Source organism: Pogona vitticeps, chromosome 5, assembly GCF_051106095.1.
Source record: "Pogona vitticeps strain Pit_001003342236 chromosome 5, PviZW2.1, whole genome shotgun sequence".
NCBI classification, from domain to species: domain Eukaryota; kingdom Metazoa; phylum Chordata; class Lepidosauria; order Squamata; family Agamidae; genus Pogona; species Pogona vitticeps.
The window spans coordinates 21,682,200-21,699,119 of record NC_135787.1 but is presented as its reverse complement, the minus strand read 5'-3'; the positions used below and the strand labels follow the sequence as shown (position 1 = coordinate 21,699,119).

Below are 16,920 nucleotides of genomic sequence, written 5' to 3'. Positions count from 1 at the left end.
AAATTTTGTACCACCCAAAGAGTGCGCTAGGGGCCAGTAAATAAGCAGCATACTTTGCAGCTTCCTTGTTTCAGGGTGTTCTTGAATCTACCAAATGTCCACCAAGGTGCAGGTGGCAAACACTGCAAAGTTCCTTGGTGGGTCAAGGAGAGGGCTGAAGGAAAGAGACCCCAGTGACTGAAAGGATGGTGCTAAGCTGTACTGCAGCTGGAACGGGACCAGGACCTGTGTTTTATATTTCAGGTTGGCAGTGATGGGTGGAGTGAAACCCTCAGAATCTCAATGGGAAGGGAAATCAAGCTATCAGAAAGGCATGTGTACATGCATGCATGCACACTCACACAAACAGAAAGCCTATAGTAACATCGTATCACGATCAGTTCATAATTGCAGATGGCTTCTTTCCTCACTGTAAGAGTAGTTCAGCTACTTTCCAAAAGGAAGAGATTTTTTACCACTGCAGATGCTATAAAACTAGCAGTGGCAGCGAAAACAGTGCAGAGGGAGAATGGTGCTCTGTTTTCTGCCCTCCCTCCATCTGAGAATGTTGTATTATTTTTAGCATCGATGCTTGACTTGGAGAAAAGGGACCTTAGTATGCACGCACAGGCTCTTCTGTTCAAGCTTGTGTGCTAAAATGCTGCTATTGGATTTTTTTTACTTAAAATAATATTTTTAGAAATTAAAAACCCAAGCTCAGTGAGCACCACTCTGGCAACAGCATAAATTTCTGCCTTTCAGTCACAAAATTCTGGCACCCAGCCCAGAGGTCAAAAGTGGAGATCTGGCTATTCCTTTTCTTCCCTGCCAACTCTGGATCGGCTGGCAACCTGGTGTCAACACTGCAGGAAGGTACCGTAAGGACAAAGAACTTCAGCTGCCTGGAGCGCAAGAACGAAGGGAAGGCGCACATTAAAAAATAGTGACAACCTCATCAGGGTTCTTCAGGGTAAAATTGTTCACGGTGAAATTTTAGCTAGAATTTTATTTTATGGTGAGAGACAGGAAAAAAGGCCCTTATGACCGAGAAGGATTATTTGTAGGAAACTGTTTAAATGACTCATGGCATTCTGGATGTAAGGATAGGAGGCATGAAAACTGCCAAGGAGAGCATTTTCATTATGTATTTTGCTCTTAATGCAGGCTTTTAGTGTTTTTATAATGAGGCCTGAGGAAAAAATGTGCTCTATGGTCCTGCAAACAAAACCCTTTGCAAACTTTGGATGGATGCACAATAATCACCGAACTTCCTTGCTCTCCAATGTTGTTGTTGTAATGGGTTGTCAAGCCAGAACAGATTTATAGCAACTCTAATTGGGCTTTCAAGGTAACTCATATATTTAAGGAGTCGTTTTACCAGTTCCACTCCCCCAGTGAGCTTCCGTGGCTGAGTGAGAGTTTGAACACAGGCCTCCTGAGTCCTATTCCATCACTCTGTTCATTACACCACACCATCTAATACACATTTATAAATGGGATTTCCAAAAACTGGCAGAATTTGTCCATAATCTGTTGTAGTTTGCTTAAAAAAGAATCCTTAAAGATTAACTACTTTTATCTGGCATAAGCTTTTCTGGACTGCAGCCTCAGTCTTCAGATGTATGGTTGAACTGTCTTTTCTACTTGAAATGTTTGCATTGCTTCCTCCTCTACCCTTCTGACCACAATGTTGCAGCATCAAATGTATCTGTAGGCCAAATTCTTTCAATGCACTCTAAGCTCAAAAATGCATCACCTGTGGTAGAACTGGAAGAAGCCTTGTGTGCTCATACAGCCCCACTGGGATGGCTGATATCAGATCTGCAAGCACAGTTAGATCTGCTGATCCATCTGTTAGGCTGGCTGGGATCATCCAACACAACAGCCAAAAAGGGACAGAGAAGGAAAGAACAGTACCATATCCAGCCTCAGCCAGCCTAGACTCAACAACCACTCAGCAAACACAAAATTTATGTCAGAGTCAGAGTGGTCCTCAGTAATCTCCAACATTTCTAGGCTTGAAAGGAAAGACTCAGCATAGTCTCAAGTGGCTTAATTTCAACTCAGCCATCCTGCTGCCATCTTGGCTAGTTAAAATCATGCCCTATGTTAAGCCTGGCTTAGACAAACACTTTTTTTGCTACATATATGTGTGTTAATCTATGCCCAGGAACATTTTTTTTAACCTCCAGGGACTGTGAAACATTTGGATACCTGGCATTAAGATCCACATTTGTCACTTGCCAAAGAATGTTAAATAACCACTTAGCTGCTGCTGCTTTGACCAGGACTAAGCAACCTGAGTGAATTTAGGGGCTAAATGTCTGATATTCAGCTTTGCCATGCGCTATGCCATATCTGGAAATACCAGTTTTCTACCATTCTTCCTGAAAAAAATGACAACAGGAAGTACCCAGACAGGTACTTCCTGTTTCACTTTGGGCTTTGTGTGTGTGTTGGGGGGGAAAGATTCTCAGGGAACCCCCTCCCACATTGCTCTCGCAGTCTTCTAAGGAATGAAAATAACTTTTTTAAAGTGACAGATTCCCAAGTGGCTCAGTGGGCTGTATGCCCCTCACAGAACGCTGTTGCCCATGCCATCCTGTTTACATTTCTCTTACATTGCACACTCTGACCCCGCCTTGCCCCCAGTATGCTTATGAATGTCTCCATTCATCCAAAGAAGTGGGCTGCAATCCACAAATGTTAGACTTTAAAGCATCACAAGACTGTTTGGTGGTTTCACTGCAGTAAACGAGATATGGCTGAGTTTACAGGGAATGGGCGGAGTAGCAATTTTGTTTCTGTAGTAACAAAATTTAGGGTTTTTTTATTTTTAGCCACCCAGACACTAAATGGGCAGGATATAAACAAACAAACAAATAAACAAACACACAAACAAACAAATAAACAAACAAACAAACCGATGCAAACAGAGTTATCACTTTATCTCATTGGAAAGAAAACTCTTTTTTAGCACTACTAACATGGCAATCTGAGAAGCTTTGAAACCTAATATGGCAATCTGAAGCCTTGTTCCAACAGGAAATGATTAGGAATGTGCATTTATGGAATCATTCACTCTGTACCACCTTCCTGTTTCTCCCATAACTGGTTAAATCAATCGAGAATCAGTTAAATCCCTGAGAAGACCCTTATGGCACAGTGGTTAAACTGCTGTACTCAGCTAAAACAGTGCTCACGACCTGGGGTTCAATCCCAGGTAGCCGGCTCAAGGTTAACTCAGCCTTCTGTCCTTCTGAGGTCAGTAAAATGAGTACCCAGCTTGCTGGGGGAGCCATGTGTAGCCTGCCTAATTGTAAACCATCCCAAGAGTGCTTGAAGTGGTATGGGGCAGTATATAAGCAGCATGCTTTGCTTTTGCTTTGGAGGGGACTGGATCCATCCAGCACTTCTATGCTCTTTCCGTTTGTCTCCTCTCCTCTCCTTTTTCAATGTGTGCTTGTTCTTTGTTTTGCTTATTTTTTAAAATGCATGTATGTTTTAAAGTTTGTACATCGCTTGAATTCATTCCATCATGATTGACTGACTAAAACATGTTTAAGCTGTGGTTTCCAAATGTTTTTAAGGTGGGCATTTTTTGGGCATAAGTTTCTAATGTGCACATTCGTTCATCAACTGGCAGATTCTGGAGTGCAAATGGTATATCTCCCTCCAACACCTGGGAAATACAGATTCAATGAAATACTCAAAAAGGATTACCAATAGAACCTAAAATGATACTGGAGCAACCTCTAATACTTAATGGACCTTCACTCAGAGAGTACCACTGGAACATAATTAGACTTTGGAATAATAGATAATGAGGGAGGAATTTAGTGAGTCTGAGTTACAAACTGCAAGGTTTGATTTGTATCTCCTAAAGTAATCTTTGGTCTCTGTCTCCAACCACTAGCCGTATGGAGACAGTGATGATTTTGTAAATACATTCTCCCAAATTAACAGCCGATCATAATCTCCTATCTCTACAGGCCACTTCATCCTACTGCGGCCACTCCTGTCTCAAAGGAAGAAAGGAAATACTGTGTCCTTCCCACCCTTGCAGTAAGTTCCACACCCACAGTCCTCTGACATCAGAGCTGAAGGCCTGACCTTGCAGAATGTAAAAAAGAGATGAGTTGGTTCATAATGTCACTAAAGCAGAGAAGACTCTGGATTCCAATCCTTCTAATCCTTAACCACATTCCCAACATGGAAGGACACTGAAGGGTAAACTAAGTAGATGATACATGTAACATATTTTTGGCAGAAGTGACCCTTCAACTCGTGAAAGAAGTTTGTTTGCCACAACACATGATTTTCGTCACCTACATATCTTACATTTCACATGCTTTATTTTGTGACTAGTTATTGAAAGATAAGCATAGCCACCTAGAGTGGTCTTACAGGCCAGATGGGCGGGGTATAAATAAATAAATAAATAGATAGATAGATAGATAGATAGATAGATAGATAGATAGATAGATAGATAGATAGATAGATAGATAGATAGATAGATGATAGATAGATAGATAGATAGATAGATAGATAGATAGATAGATAGATAGATAGATAGATAGATAGATAGATAGATAGATAGATAGATAGATAGATAGATAGATAGATAGATAGATAGATAGATAGATAGATAGATAGATAGATAAATAAAATAAAATAAGCATGGGCTTAATTGGCAAGACATATTGCTGATGTGCATGTCTCTGTGGAAATCCCATTATGAGGTTAAAAAATTGCACTGATTACAAAGAACATGCATTCCCATTAAGATGTAGTTTGATCCTTAGACTGCTCTACAGCTGGTCTAAATTATTTCCCTTCTACTGCTTTTGCACAATAGAAGTGAAATGATCTCTCTCTCTCTCTCTCTCTCTCTCTCTCTCTCTCTCTCTATCTATCTATCTATCTATCCTATAGTTAAATCAATGTTCCAAGTTAACTTTAGAATTTCACTGCCCATCTGATTTAAAATAATGAATTAAATCAGTTGAATTAATGGATGAACTGACTTACCATATCCTCACTTATTCCATGGTCTGATTCTACTGCAATTTACTACACTAATCAACAGGATTTTTGCCAATAAAAAATCATAGGGCAAACTAAGACATTTTTCTACCTGAAGCAGAGGGCAAGATGGAAGCCCCTCCTATTTCATATGCAGAAACTAATCAGAATGGAGGGCTTATAAGAGTAACCTGGTCCAGCTCTGAATTTAAGGGTTGCAAAGAAAGCCCACATTAACTGCTGAAAGATTGCATTTCTGCACATCAGTGGAGGGAATCGTGAGGTCTGTGGTTCACATGGAGTGCCCCAAGAGCATTACTGTGGGCTCCAGGCTCCTCCCAGTCCTCTTGTGCAAAAAACAACAACAATCTTTGGTGAAAAAAAAAAGAAAATAATATTGGAAAGGTGAGGGTGACCACACCTTTTAAAAGTGGTGTTTTTTTTTAACAAAACCAGAAATAAACCAGCTTTACTCTTTGTGTTTTGTGTTCATCTGGGGCGATCAGCATGGTCTGCATGTCTGAGGAGACTGGTCACTTGGCTCCTGGAGCTTGTCCTCACTCTTTTATATACAAGTGCCATTGCAAGTATGTCCCGCTGAACTTAATTGTCCTTACTGCTGAGTAGAAATGCCAAAATAAAATCCACTGTAAGTTCATTTATCCCTCAAAACAAAACATTTATTTTGAAAACATTGATGCCAAGGCAAAAGCCAGCCTTCCAACTTATTTTGCTGTTTGTTCCCAGAAATGTCAAATTGATTAACTGTAACGTGCTACAATTATTTTTTTCCCATTGGTAAAAATTAACCCCAAATGTATTAAAACTCTTGTGTCTAATTACTGAAAGCAAAGGCAAAATATTCAGGGCTTAATTTCCTTTGTCAGTATACCAAGTTCTCAACATCTGCCCCAGGATTACTTTTGCACCAATTACATTTGCTGCTAATTCTTCCCATCACCACCCAACCACGGGAGAGCGTCCAAAAGTACAGTAATTAGTTCCTGTTCCAGCAGGCAACCTGAGTCTCATTTATTCTTAGGAAGCCTAAGTTTCATCTGTGCTAATTGGGCAGCCAAAGAATAAGAGTTATTTTCATACCCAGCTTCTAGAAGTGCAATGCTTTCTCATTCCCACATGGATAAGGTCACATCAAAGTAACAGAAAGCTTACCTATATTATACCCTGGACCATCTGCATGACACTGTTTAGCACATAGGACAATCTGGTGGCATTTTGCTTCCTTGTTGTTTTTTTGCATCTTCTGCTGTAGCTTGGGAGTGCTCTTATTAGACCTCAGATTTCATCAGCACCACTTCAGCAGAGAAACAGTCCCAGCCTTCCTTTGCCTGAGGCCACCCTGGATGAACTCCCACAATAAGAACACATGCTGGGCAATCTGTTCTTCCCCTTCCTCCTTCTGTGACTAAGAAATGAATATTCACATTCTGGCTGCATATAATGAGAAACTGAGAAGAAAATGGATTTTTTTGGGATACTGCTCCATTTATGGAGCATTGCTCCCTGTGTTACAGACCTGGCCTATTCAGTGTTTAGGTCCTGTCTAGTGAAAACAAAAATGGCCGTTTATGATTAACTTTCTTTTCTTCACATGCTACTCAGAGTAGAAACCCTTAACTGCTTAATTTTTCCAGTGAAATCAATGGGACCGTTAAGTGCTTAGCTTTGGATGGCTTAGGCTTGTTTGTTTTAAAAAAGGCAATATCCTACTTTGTTATATAATGTGCCAAATAGCAGAGCTATACACAAAACAGCTGGCTGGATAGCTCAATGGTTTAAGTTTCTGCCTGCAGGGCTAGAGGTTGGGAACTCAATTCCCCACTGTGCCTCCTGCGAGTAGAGCCAGCCTGTGTGGCCTTGGGCAAGCTGCACAGCCCCAGGGTATCCCCAGAAGAAGAGAATGGCAAAGCACTTCTGTGTATTCTCTATCTGGAAACCCTTGAAAAGGGTCGCTGTAAGTCAGAATTGCTTTGATGGCACATGTTTACTATTGTTAGTATACAAAACAGGTTTCTTTATTTTCAAAGATATTTTAGCCTTCCCATGTGCTGGTGGAGAGCTGGTGTGATGTAGTGGAAAGAGTGTTAGGTAAAAAGGTAAAGGTAAAGGTTCCCCTTGACAATTTTTGTCCAGTCGTGTTCGACTCTAGGGGGCGGTGCTCATCCCCGTTTCCAAGCCATAGAGCCAGCGTTTTGTCCAAAGACAATCTTCTGTGGTCACATGGCCAGTGCGACTTAGACACGGAACACTGTTACCTTCCCACCGAGGTGCTCCCTATTGATCTACTTGCATTTGCATGCTTTTGAACCGCTAGGTTGGCGGGAGCTGGGACAAGCGACAGACACTCACTCCGTCGCGTGGATTCAATCTTATGACTGCTGGTCTTCTGACCCTGCAGCACAGGCTTCTGCGGTTTAGCCCACAGCGCCACCACGTCCCTTCTAAGAGTGTTAGACCAAGGTTCAAATCCTTGCTGCATCATGGAGGCTCAGCGGGGGTGGGGTGGGGTGGAAACATTAAACAATATCTTAAACATCTTACATACCCAGAAAACCCTTTTAGGATGGTCACAAGTCAGAAGTTATTTACGGCACATCATAACCATGTGCTAGTATTATTAGGCTGCAAACTTGTGCAGTTTTACTTGCCAGTTATTCTAGCCAAAGGAACTTACTTTTGAGTGGACATGTATTCAGTTGCATTATACATCTATAAAAGCAAATACACAGGTGTTGCAAAGTGGATCCAAATTAGAGCTGTCACATGGATGCTCTTGTTATCTACAACCATTCACCTTCCATCTTACGATACAGGAGACAGTTCTGTAAATTGCTGCAGAACTGAAGCATTCCCACACATGAGATCTACATTGCATCGAACATGATATACTCATTGCTATATAGGCAAGTGTTGTTCCTTTTTTCATATGTAAGTTTATAATATTTGCAAACCTGCTGCCTGTTCAGAGGCTTATCTGCAAGTTCTACTGCAATGAATGTCTCTTCCTGCTCTTAAGAAAATCAAGGATAATTCTGGTATCTCAAACTAGGACAGGGTGTACCCCCACTCTCTTCAAAGAAAATGGATAATATCAGGGTTCTAAACAGCTAATTACACATATTATAATTATACATGTCATCTGGAAAAGTGGACACTTACTGAAAATTCTTTAATGATCTTCTGAATCTCCTTATGGCCATACTTTTCTGCAAGATGTCCTGGGTTTTCTCCATATTTGTTGATTATATTGCAAGCCCAAGCTGCCTTGGGGCACTGGAGTAGAAGGGAAGCAAGTTTCTTTAATCCAAATTTTGCTGCACAGTGGAGAAGAGTGGGAAGTTCTTTCACTTGTAAATCTATATGGTGGGGGGAAAGACACACACAGAGAGAGACATACCATATTTTAAAGTCAGTGCTCCATGTTATTATGTTAGCAGCTGGGGAAAGGTAGTGCAGAGGTGAAAGATCCATGTGGAATGATGGACCACACACTTGTGAAACAAAGGTTCAAATATCCACTTCACCATAAATAAAGCCCACTGGACCCATCATTTTTACCATGCCTCATAGGGTTACTGTTAGTACTACACAGGAAAGTCTACTATGCATCTGGCTGAAGGGCAAGGATACAGACGTAACAGATACATAAAAACCAAAAGATATCATAAAGTCGTAGGTTTTGTAAGGTTTCTGAACAGCCAGTCTTTCTCTTTTGCTCAGTCCCAGTAACATTCCAGTTTCATTCCTTTACAGCCGAGGCGGGCAACTTCAACAGGGCTGGGGGCCATTTTAATCCTTGGTTCTCTGTGTTTTGTTTTAATGGCTTTTAGCCAAAATGGCAGGGTAGTTCGGGGGGGGGGGAGATATGGGGAAATATGTGTGGCCAATGGTTCATGGCTGCCCACAACTGCTTTATGGGATGCACTTCTCCCATGCCAATTAACCAACCTCAATCTCTGTATTTTGATGCCATGTATAAGTATTGTTCTTTTATTTTCAGTAAGATTTGTGTTGTTTTTACCCATAAACCATAGAATTTAGATTGATATACAGTATCTGGAGGGCACCAGGCTGAAAAAAAAATGGTGTAAGGACCTGTATTTCACCCTAGCCCTCATCCTGACATCCAGATCCTAGGTATTTTTTTTGATGATGGGACCTAAATGGATAGGGATTACTGCAGAACACTCAATATATAAATATAGTTAGCTGATATCTGCTGTCCCTTGTACTTCCACAACGAGGGGACTTACTCGTCACAAAAGAATCACAGACTATTTGGAGAGGTGGCCTGGAATACCTGTGGATTCTGTACCACTCTGGAGACAGCCCTCTTAGTAGCTACTGAGGGTTAGAGTGGCCCTACCTCCTGTATCTGAAGGACCACAAAGGATGATCATTCTTTTGAACATTTCCTCCATTTGATGGGAGTTTCCAGTTCAGATTAGGAACCAGAGGAAGGAGAACCAGCTACCTAGAAATTGCCCATATATTAGCTACTGGACAGCAGCTTCAGTCAGCATAGAGGACACTGGTTAGTCTCTTCCCCACTCGAGTGAGATGCACTGTAATTATGCTTAAATCACACAAAAAACTGTTTTATAAAACTTATAAATTAGCATATGTAATATAAAGCAACATCTTCTGTCCACACTATTTTTGGTGATGGACATTCTCCCTATTGGTGCCATGTGAGTTAACCCCTCCCCACCACACACTACATTTGGGGGGTTGAACATTCTTAATAAAAGTGTTTTTTTTAAACTCATGGTGGCAAGGGGATGACACGGTCTATTAAAATCAATTAGAGAACCAAACTAGAGAGCACGGAAACACAATACTAGATCTCATGACCGGGGAAGTGGGGGTGGGGAGGCCCATGTCATGCTACATTGCTATTCCTTTAATGTGCCTGCTTTTTTAAATTAGCAGCCATTCTTTACAGGTACCAACTGTGTACAGGGGAATAATAGAATTTCATGAAAACTAATACAGCTGATGCATAATAAGAGATTCTACCACTGAAATAGTCATAATAAATCACATACTGTAGCACTGTGGGCAAAGCTCCATAGCTCTTTGTAATCCATGTGTTTTAAATGCACATCTGTCCTTTGTTGCCTTCTCAATACAACATTTCTACAAGAGATACCTTGCAGTAATTGGCCATAATAATTTGCAGTACAGAATTACAACTGCAGCTAAAATGTATGAAGAATATTGGATTGTTCAGCAGCTGGACCATTCACGTTCACTTTAATCATTACTGTACATTTGGGGATGTGGTTGTTAAGCACTTTGCAAAATAGCAGGTCAAGAGCTTACTTTAATTTGCTATTTGGGATGGTTGTGAAATAGGTGACTTGAAATCAATTGTTTGACACATGGCACTTATCGGTTAGCAGCTGGAGCAATGATAATGGAGCTTAGCATCTTTTTTCTTTCTTTCTTTAAAGCAAAGGACAATTGCACGATGCAACTCCAATAGGAAGGACAGATTTGTTAGATAAGGTGTGCGGTCTTTTGTTTTTAAAACTTCTAAATGGCCTTCCCAAATCAAACATGAGTGCCTAAAGGGACCCTCTAAAGGGACCCTCCGTGAAATCAAACAACTACATTCAAAAGCACAATTTAGAATAAAAGCATGGGACAAAGTGAACCACATGGCCTTGTCCCTATTGAACACTTGTCATCGTTTAGTGGTTTAGTCATGTCCGACTCTTCGTGACCCCATGAACCAGAGCATGCCAGGCCCTCCTATCTTCCACTGCCTCCTGTAGTTGTGTCAAATTCATGTTGATGCTTTGCAGACACTGTCCAGCCATCTCATCCTCTGTCGTCCCCTTCTCCTCTTGCTGTCACACTTTCCTAACATCAGGGTCTTTTCCAAGGAGTCTTCTCTTCTCATGAGATGGCCAAAGTACTGGAGCCTCAGCTTCAGGATCTGTCCTTCCAATGAGCACTCGGTGTTGATTTCCTTCAGAATGGATAGGTTTGTTCTCTTTGCAGTCCAGGGGACTCTCAAGAGTCTCCTCCAGCACCACAGTTCAAAGGCATCAATTCTTCGGCAGCCTGCTTTCTTTATGGTCCAGCTCTCACTTCCATACATCACGACAGGAAAAACCATAGTTTTGACTATTTGGACTTTTGTTGGCAAGGTGATGTCTCTGCTTTTTAAGATGCTGTCCAAGTTTGTCATAGCTGTCCTCCCAAGAAGCAGGCGTCTTTTAATTTCAAGGCTGCTGTCTCCATCTGCAGTGATCATGGAGTCCAAGAAAATAAAATCTGCCACTGCCTCCATATCTTCCCCTTCTATGTGCCAGGTGATGGGACCTGTCAAGGTTTGTCATCGCTTTCCTCCCAATAGTGAACACTAGCAGATTGTAATGCCTAGCCTGCACAGTTAACACAGGATTGCTTCACTTGCACAAGCAGTGTCCTTTTATGACCAGTGTCATTATGCAAACAATCATTGCCTTTAAACTTACCTGACTGAAGTTTGCACACAACAAGGCTCTGGATGCCTCCCTATGCAAGTGGCAAAAATGTCAAACTACTTCTGCAGTGGTCTGTTGCTTGAGCAATTCCGTTCAATAAGATCCCTGGCTCTTACAGTCAATCAAGGCGCAACAGCCAAAGCCAGTTGTCAGCATAAAACAAAGACCATTGAATGTGAGGATGATAGTAGCACATATAGCAGGACCCTTGTGTCCACAGGGGATTGGTTCCGGGTCCTCCCATAGATGCTGAAAACCATGGATAGCATGTTTCTATAGCAAATCCTATGCATAGCATGATCTCTGGCTCCTTCTAGTGGCCAGTTCTGATAAATATATTTTGTTTGTTCAGTCGTTTAGTCATGTCCGACTCTTCGTGACCCCATGGACCAGAGCACGCCAGGCCCTCCTATCTTCGCCTCCCGGAGTTGTGTCAAATTCATGTTGGTTGCTTCGATGACACTGTCCAACCATCTCTTCCTCGGTCGTCCCCTTCTCCTCTTGCTGTCACACTTTCCCAACATCAAAGTCTTTTCCAAAGAGTCTTCTCTTCTCATGAGATGGCCAAAGTACTGGAGCCTCAGCTTCAGGATCTGTCCTTCCAATGAGCACTCGGGGTTGATTTCCTTTAGAATTGATAGGTTTTTTCTCTTTGCAGTCCAGGGAACTCTCAAGAGCCTCCTCCAGCACCACAATTCAAAGGCATCAATTCTTCGGCGGTCAGCCGAAGAATTATATATACTGCAAATATATACTGCAATGGAAATACGTTTTGTGGGATTTTTTCTTTTAATATTTGTCATATTTTCAGACCATGGACATTGAAACTGCAGGTACCAATCCCACTGATAAGGGGGTCCTACTGTAATCACTAGTAGCATTTTAATACTGCATAATGATAATTTTTTTCCTACCAGGTGTTCACTTACTGAATTTTAGTGTGAGTTTTGGCTTTTCTGTTTAAACTTTTTATTGCTGTCTCTTAACATTTTAATATTTTCTGAACAGCTTGATTTAACTTTTTCTTCTTTTTAAAATTGAATATTTAAGTAATTATAGTTGACAACAAACTAAAGAGAGAGAGGAAAGCATACAGCATCTTATATTTTAAGTCTGAAGTAAGTAACATTTGTGATTTCATTGGGTTTTTTATTATTTGTAAACTCCTATGTATATTCTGTTGAGTAATCTACACATGTTGAAGACTGCCCACCTGTGGCCCTACCTTGACAGTGGATGTCCCACCGCATTAGTTCATGCATTGGTAGTCTCGAGATTAGACGACTGCAATGTTCTCTACATGGGACTGCCCTTGCAGCTGTTACGGAGACTTCAAAAGGTCTAGAACTCAGCAGCCAGGTTGCTGAGTGGGGTCAGGAAATGCCAACACATCTCCCCCACCTTGGCCACCTTACACTCGTTACCTGTTTGCTTCTGTACCAGCTTCAAGGTGATGGTGCTAACCTAAACAGTTTAGGACCTCAATATCTGGCAGAAAGCCTCCTTCAGATTAGATCTGCCCATTCAGTAAGATTGTTGCAGGCAGGGTGGTTGAGAGTGCTGAACCTGAGAGAGGCCTGAAAAGCAGCTACCAGAAACTGGGCCTTCTCGGTGGTTGCTCTGCAATTGTGGAACAGTCTCTCACCTGAAATCTGCCTGCCCCCCCTCAATGGGTTTTAATCTGGGTACTTCTATTTATTTATTACATGGTGTTTTTATGATATGATTTTATTTAATGTTGTGAACTGCCCAGACTAATGGTGTGGTAGAGAAGTGAAAGAAAGAAAGAAAGAAAGAAAGAAAGAAAGAAAGAAAGAAAGAAAGAAAGAAAGAAAGAAAGAAAGAAAGAAAGAAAGAAAGAAAGAAAGAAAGAAAGAAAGAAAGAAAGAAAGAAAGAGTAGGGTCACGAAATGAGAAGGCTGATGGGCTAGGTGATCACCAGATAATTAGGATAGCAAATAGTCTTAGAAAGAGAGAAGTTAAAGAAGTCACCACACACGCAGGGATGACTGCCAACAGTGCTCCTGATGGGCGACTAGTAGAAGACCTCGAATAAGGCTGCCCTCCAGGAGAGTTTGCTCTACACTGAAGAATCAGCCAACAGCTTAGCAACTTTGGGGAGAAGTGTTCCCCCACAAGAGAGAGAAACCAACCAACCAACCCACCAACCAACCCACCCACCCACCCACCAACCCACCAACCAACCCACCAACCAACCAACCCACCAACCAACCAACCAACCCACCCGCCAACCCACCCACCAACCCACCAACCCACCCACCCACCAACCAACCCACCAACCAACCCACCAACCAACCCACCCACCCACCAACCCACCCACCAACCCACCCACCCACCAACCCACCCACCAACCACTGATCTGCTGGATGCAAAGCAAAAAAAAAACACACACAAAAAACAAACAAAAAATAAGGGGGGGGTAAAAACTGCATTAGTTCATCCATCCATCCAGTGCCTGTGTTATTCATATAGATTATTTGGTTTAGTTGAGTGGGTGGGTGATGAGTCCCTAGGAAGAGGCTCTGCTTGTTAAGGTGCACTTCAGAGATGGGAAGAGAAACAAAAAGGGCTCTTTGTTCCCTTGGGAGCAGGAAAGTAGGTTCTCATTACCTTGCATTAAGTGGCAGAATGCCAATGCATTTGTACAGGAGGGGTAGTGGACAGAATGAAGTGGCATTGTGTTATCTCTGCTGATCTCTGTATTTTATTTTAAGGCATTAGAGTTTTTTTCCTTTTGAGCCAACCATCTTTATGCCTTGGATCATTTTACAGAAGGCGGCTCTGGGTTTTGCTTTTTTCATTGAAGAGACTTTGTATAATTTTTCTGGAAGCTACTCTGGCACCTTATCTGTGTGTGGAACTCAGGAAGACATATATCTGCGTAATATCCATTTGAGCTTGCGTTTTTGTTATTGTTATTCTTGCTTTTGTCAGCCGATATATCATCTCAAATCTGAGCACAATATGCAGTGGCCATTTTAAAATATGGCCCCACAGAACCAAGAAAATAGCATACCAGCAGCATGCAAGGTATGCCAGAAAGGCATGCATAATTGTATGTAGTGAGACTTAACTTGGTTACTCATCTCCCAGCAAGAAGTACTTAATATCCACCAATCTCACTTACTGTGCATATCCCTGTGGCTTGGCAAGAGTAATGTGCATGTGCCAATTGGCATCTGATCTGCCTACTTGATCCACAGTGATCTTTATTGGAATGGGTGAAAAAAGTGGGGGCTAGATTCAAGACCACCTGTTGCTCATCATCTGCTAAGAGGAGGGAATATTCTAAAAGTGTAGCAAAGCATGCACAGCTACCAGTTCTTCTGTTGCCCAAGGCAGCAAAATAAATAAATAAATAAATAAATAAATAAAAATCAAGGGTCCATCAGAATAAGGCTTGCAAAAGAATGATTTAACAGCAAACATCAGTCCCTTTTCATTATAAGACAAGGACAGGTCACTGCAGGGCAGTTTGCAAACCTGTCATGAGCTGGAACTGATGTGACTATGCTCCATGTCCTCTATGGAAGTCTGCTGTGCTTCAAAAGCTACAGCCAGAATCCCCAAGCATACAAATGATGCATACAGAGATTTCCTCACTCCGTCAAAATGAGTGAGGAAAGAAAATACTCAAAGAAAGGAAGTCCAGTTGCCTGAAATAATTTGTCAGGACACTAGTGCAAACCTGCAGACGAACAGTATGTGACAAAATGAGGCAAGGGCAAAGCAGGGAATGGTGGGTCTTTCAAGTTTCCATTGCTTCACAGCACAGTGGTTAAACTGCTGTCATGCAGTCAAAACTCTGCTCACAACTTGGATTCAATCCCAGGCAGCCAGCTTGAGGTTCACTCAGCCTTCCATCCTTCTGAGGTTGGTAAACTGAGCACCCAGCTTGCTGGCTGGGGGAGGGGGGGAAAGTGTAGCCTGCATAAATTGTAAACTGCCCAGAAAGTGCTTTAAGCACTATGGACAGATATTATAAACAGCATGGTTTTTATTGCTTTCAGAGGAAGAGGTTGGAGGATGGAATCTGTGCCCTCCAAAACGACTACAACTCCCACAATTCCTGACCATTGACCATGCTGGCCAAATCATTTCTCCATCACATCTAAAGGCATCAGGCTGCTCACCCCTGAAGAGATGTTTTTATTGCTTTCCTTGAAATCAAATGTGTTTAAAGCTGGCTAGATATTGTGATATATAAATAGCAGACTTCACTATGTATATCACACCTCAGTAGCCAGTTCTACAAAGACGTTTCTAAATATTCTACAAGACCTCATTGCTTTCAAAGGAACAAAAACAAATAAAGCTCTCTCCCTTTTTTAATCGGTTCAGAACCAACACATGTATTTTACTTATTAAGGAGAATGCACATTTCTCCGCGATTATAATTTTGTTGAATGGACAGCCTTTATTGCTCCACCCCCTTTTTTCAAAGCCCACCATAATTACAGATAATTACTACTCTTGACCTTGTAAACCTACATCTTCAGCATCAGCACAGAGAATGTGAATGTGTGTGCAGCAATTAGCTCAGTAAAAAACATGGCTCACAACAGCACATAATGTTTGCATGCTGCAATCCTTTAGAATCCAAACGATCTAAATAAGAAATGAGCAGAGAAACTCTGAAGCTTAGAAAAACACCTTCTTTTGTATCACATATTACACTCTCTTCGCCCCCCAGGCTGGTTGGGAGGATTTAACAATCCAAAAAGAGAGAAAAACATTTGCAAGGTTTGGCATCTGAAGTTGTTGCTCGACCCCCCCACCCCCACCCCAAATATCAAGTGCTTTTCCTTACCTTTACTAATTCAGTTCCTTTGCATTCCACAGGGGATAGTTACTGGAACCAAAAAGGAGCCTACCCTCTAAATCTGCAAATTTCTGTGCAGCTGAAATGAATGTGCAGCTATAAATCTTTCTCAAAACGTCCCTGTTGTTGATTCTGCATTTACATTTTCAGCATTCAACATTCAGAATTTTTACTGGACATGTGCTAACATTGAGCAGCATTTATTTAAGCATACTAGGAGTTAGAGATGGATGAATTTTTCCCCATATTGAAATTTTTTAAATCTCAGCCTCCTCATCACATGTACGAATAATATTATGAAGGGGCACATATATCCAAATCATGGCAAAGAACTTGGCCATTATTTTTATTAGAAGACATATGCATTGTTCCTACAGAGACATCTAGCCATCCTGCTCCTTCCCGAAAGCCATGAGTATAAAGAGCACTCATATGGACAGATTGTCAAAAATGGGCCGACCTTCTTGAGCTCTTATATGGTATGTTTGAGTACCATAATTTCCTTAATTTTTCAGAAACTAAATATTTTTTACTTAACAACTGAAATACAATGTC

At 41.5% G+C, this 16,920-nt stretch overlaps 1 protein-coding gene across 5 annotated transcripts in view; it reads right to left on the bottom strand.

Moving 5' to 3' along the window:
• Positions 1 to 16,920, bottom strand: part of BANK1 (B cell scaffold protein with ankyrin repeats 1) — a 193,187-nt gene that overhangs the window by 110,321 nt on the left and 65,946 nt on the right. For all 5 annotated transcript variants that reach the window (XR_013545800.1, XR_002301625.3, XM_020805437.3 and 2 more), the window contains exon 7: positions 8,185 to 8,381. Coding sequence is in view for 3 of the 5 variants with exons in the window: in XM_020805437.3 (XP_020661096.3) it covers positions 8,185 to 8,381 (197 nt within the window). In the remaining 2 variants the exon portion in view is untranslated. The remainder of the gene's footprint in view (positions 1 to 8,184; positions 8,382 to 16,920) is intronic.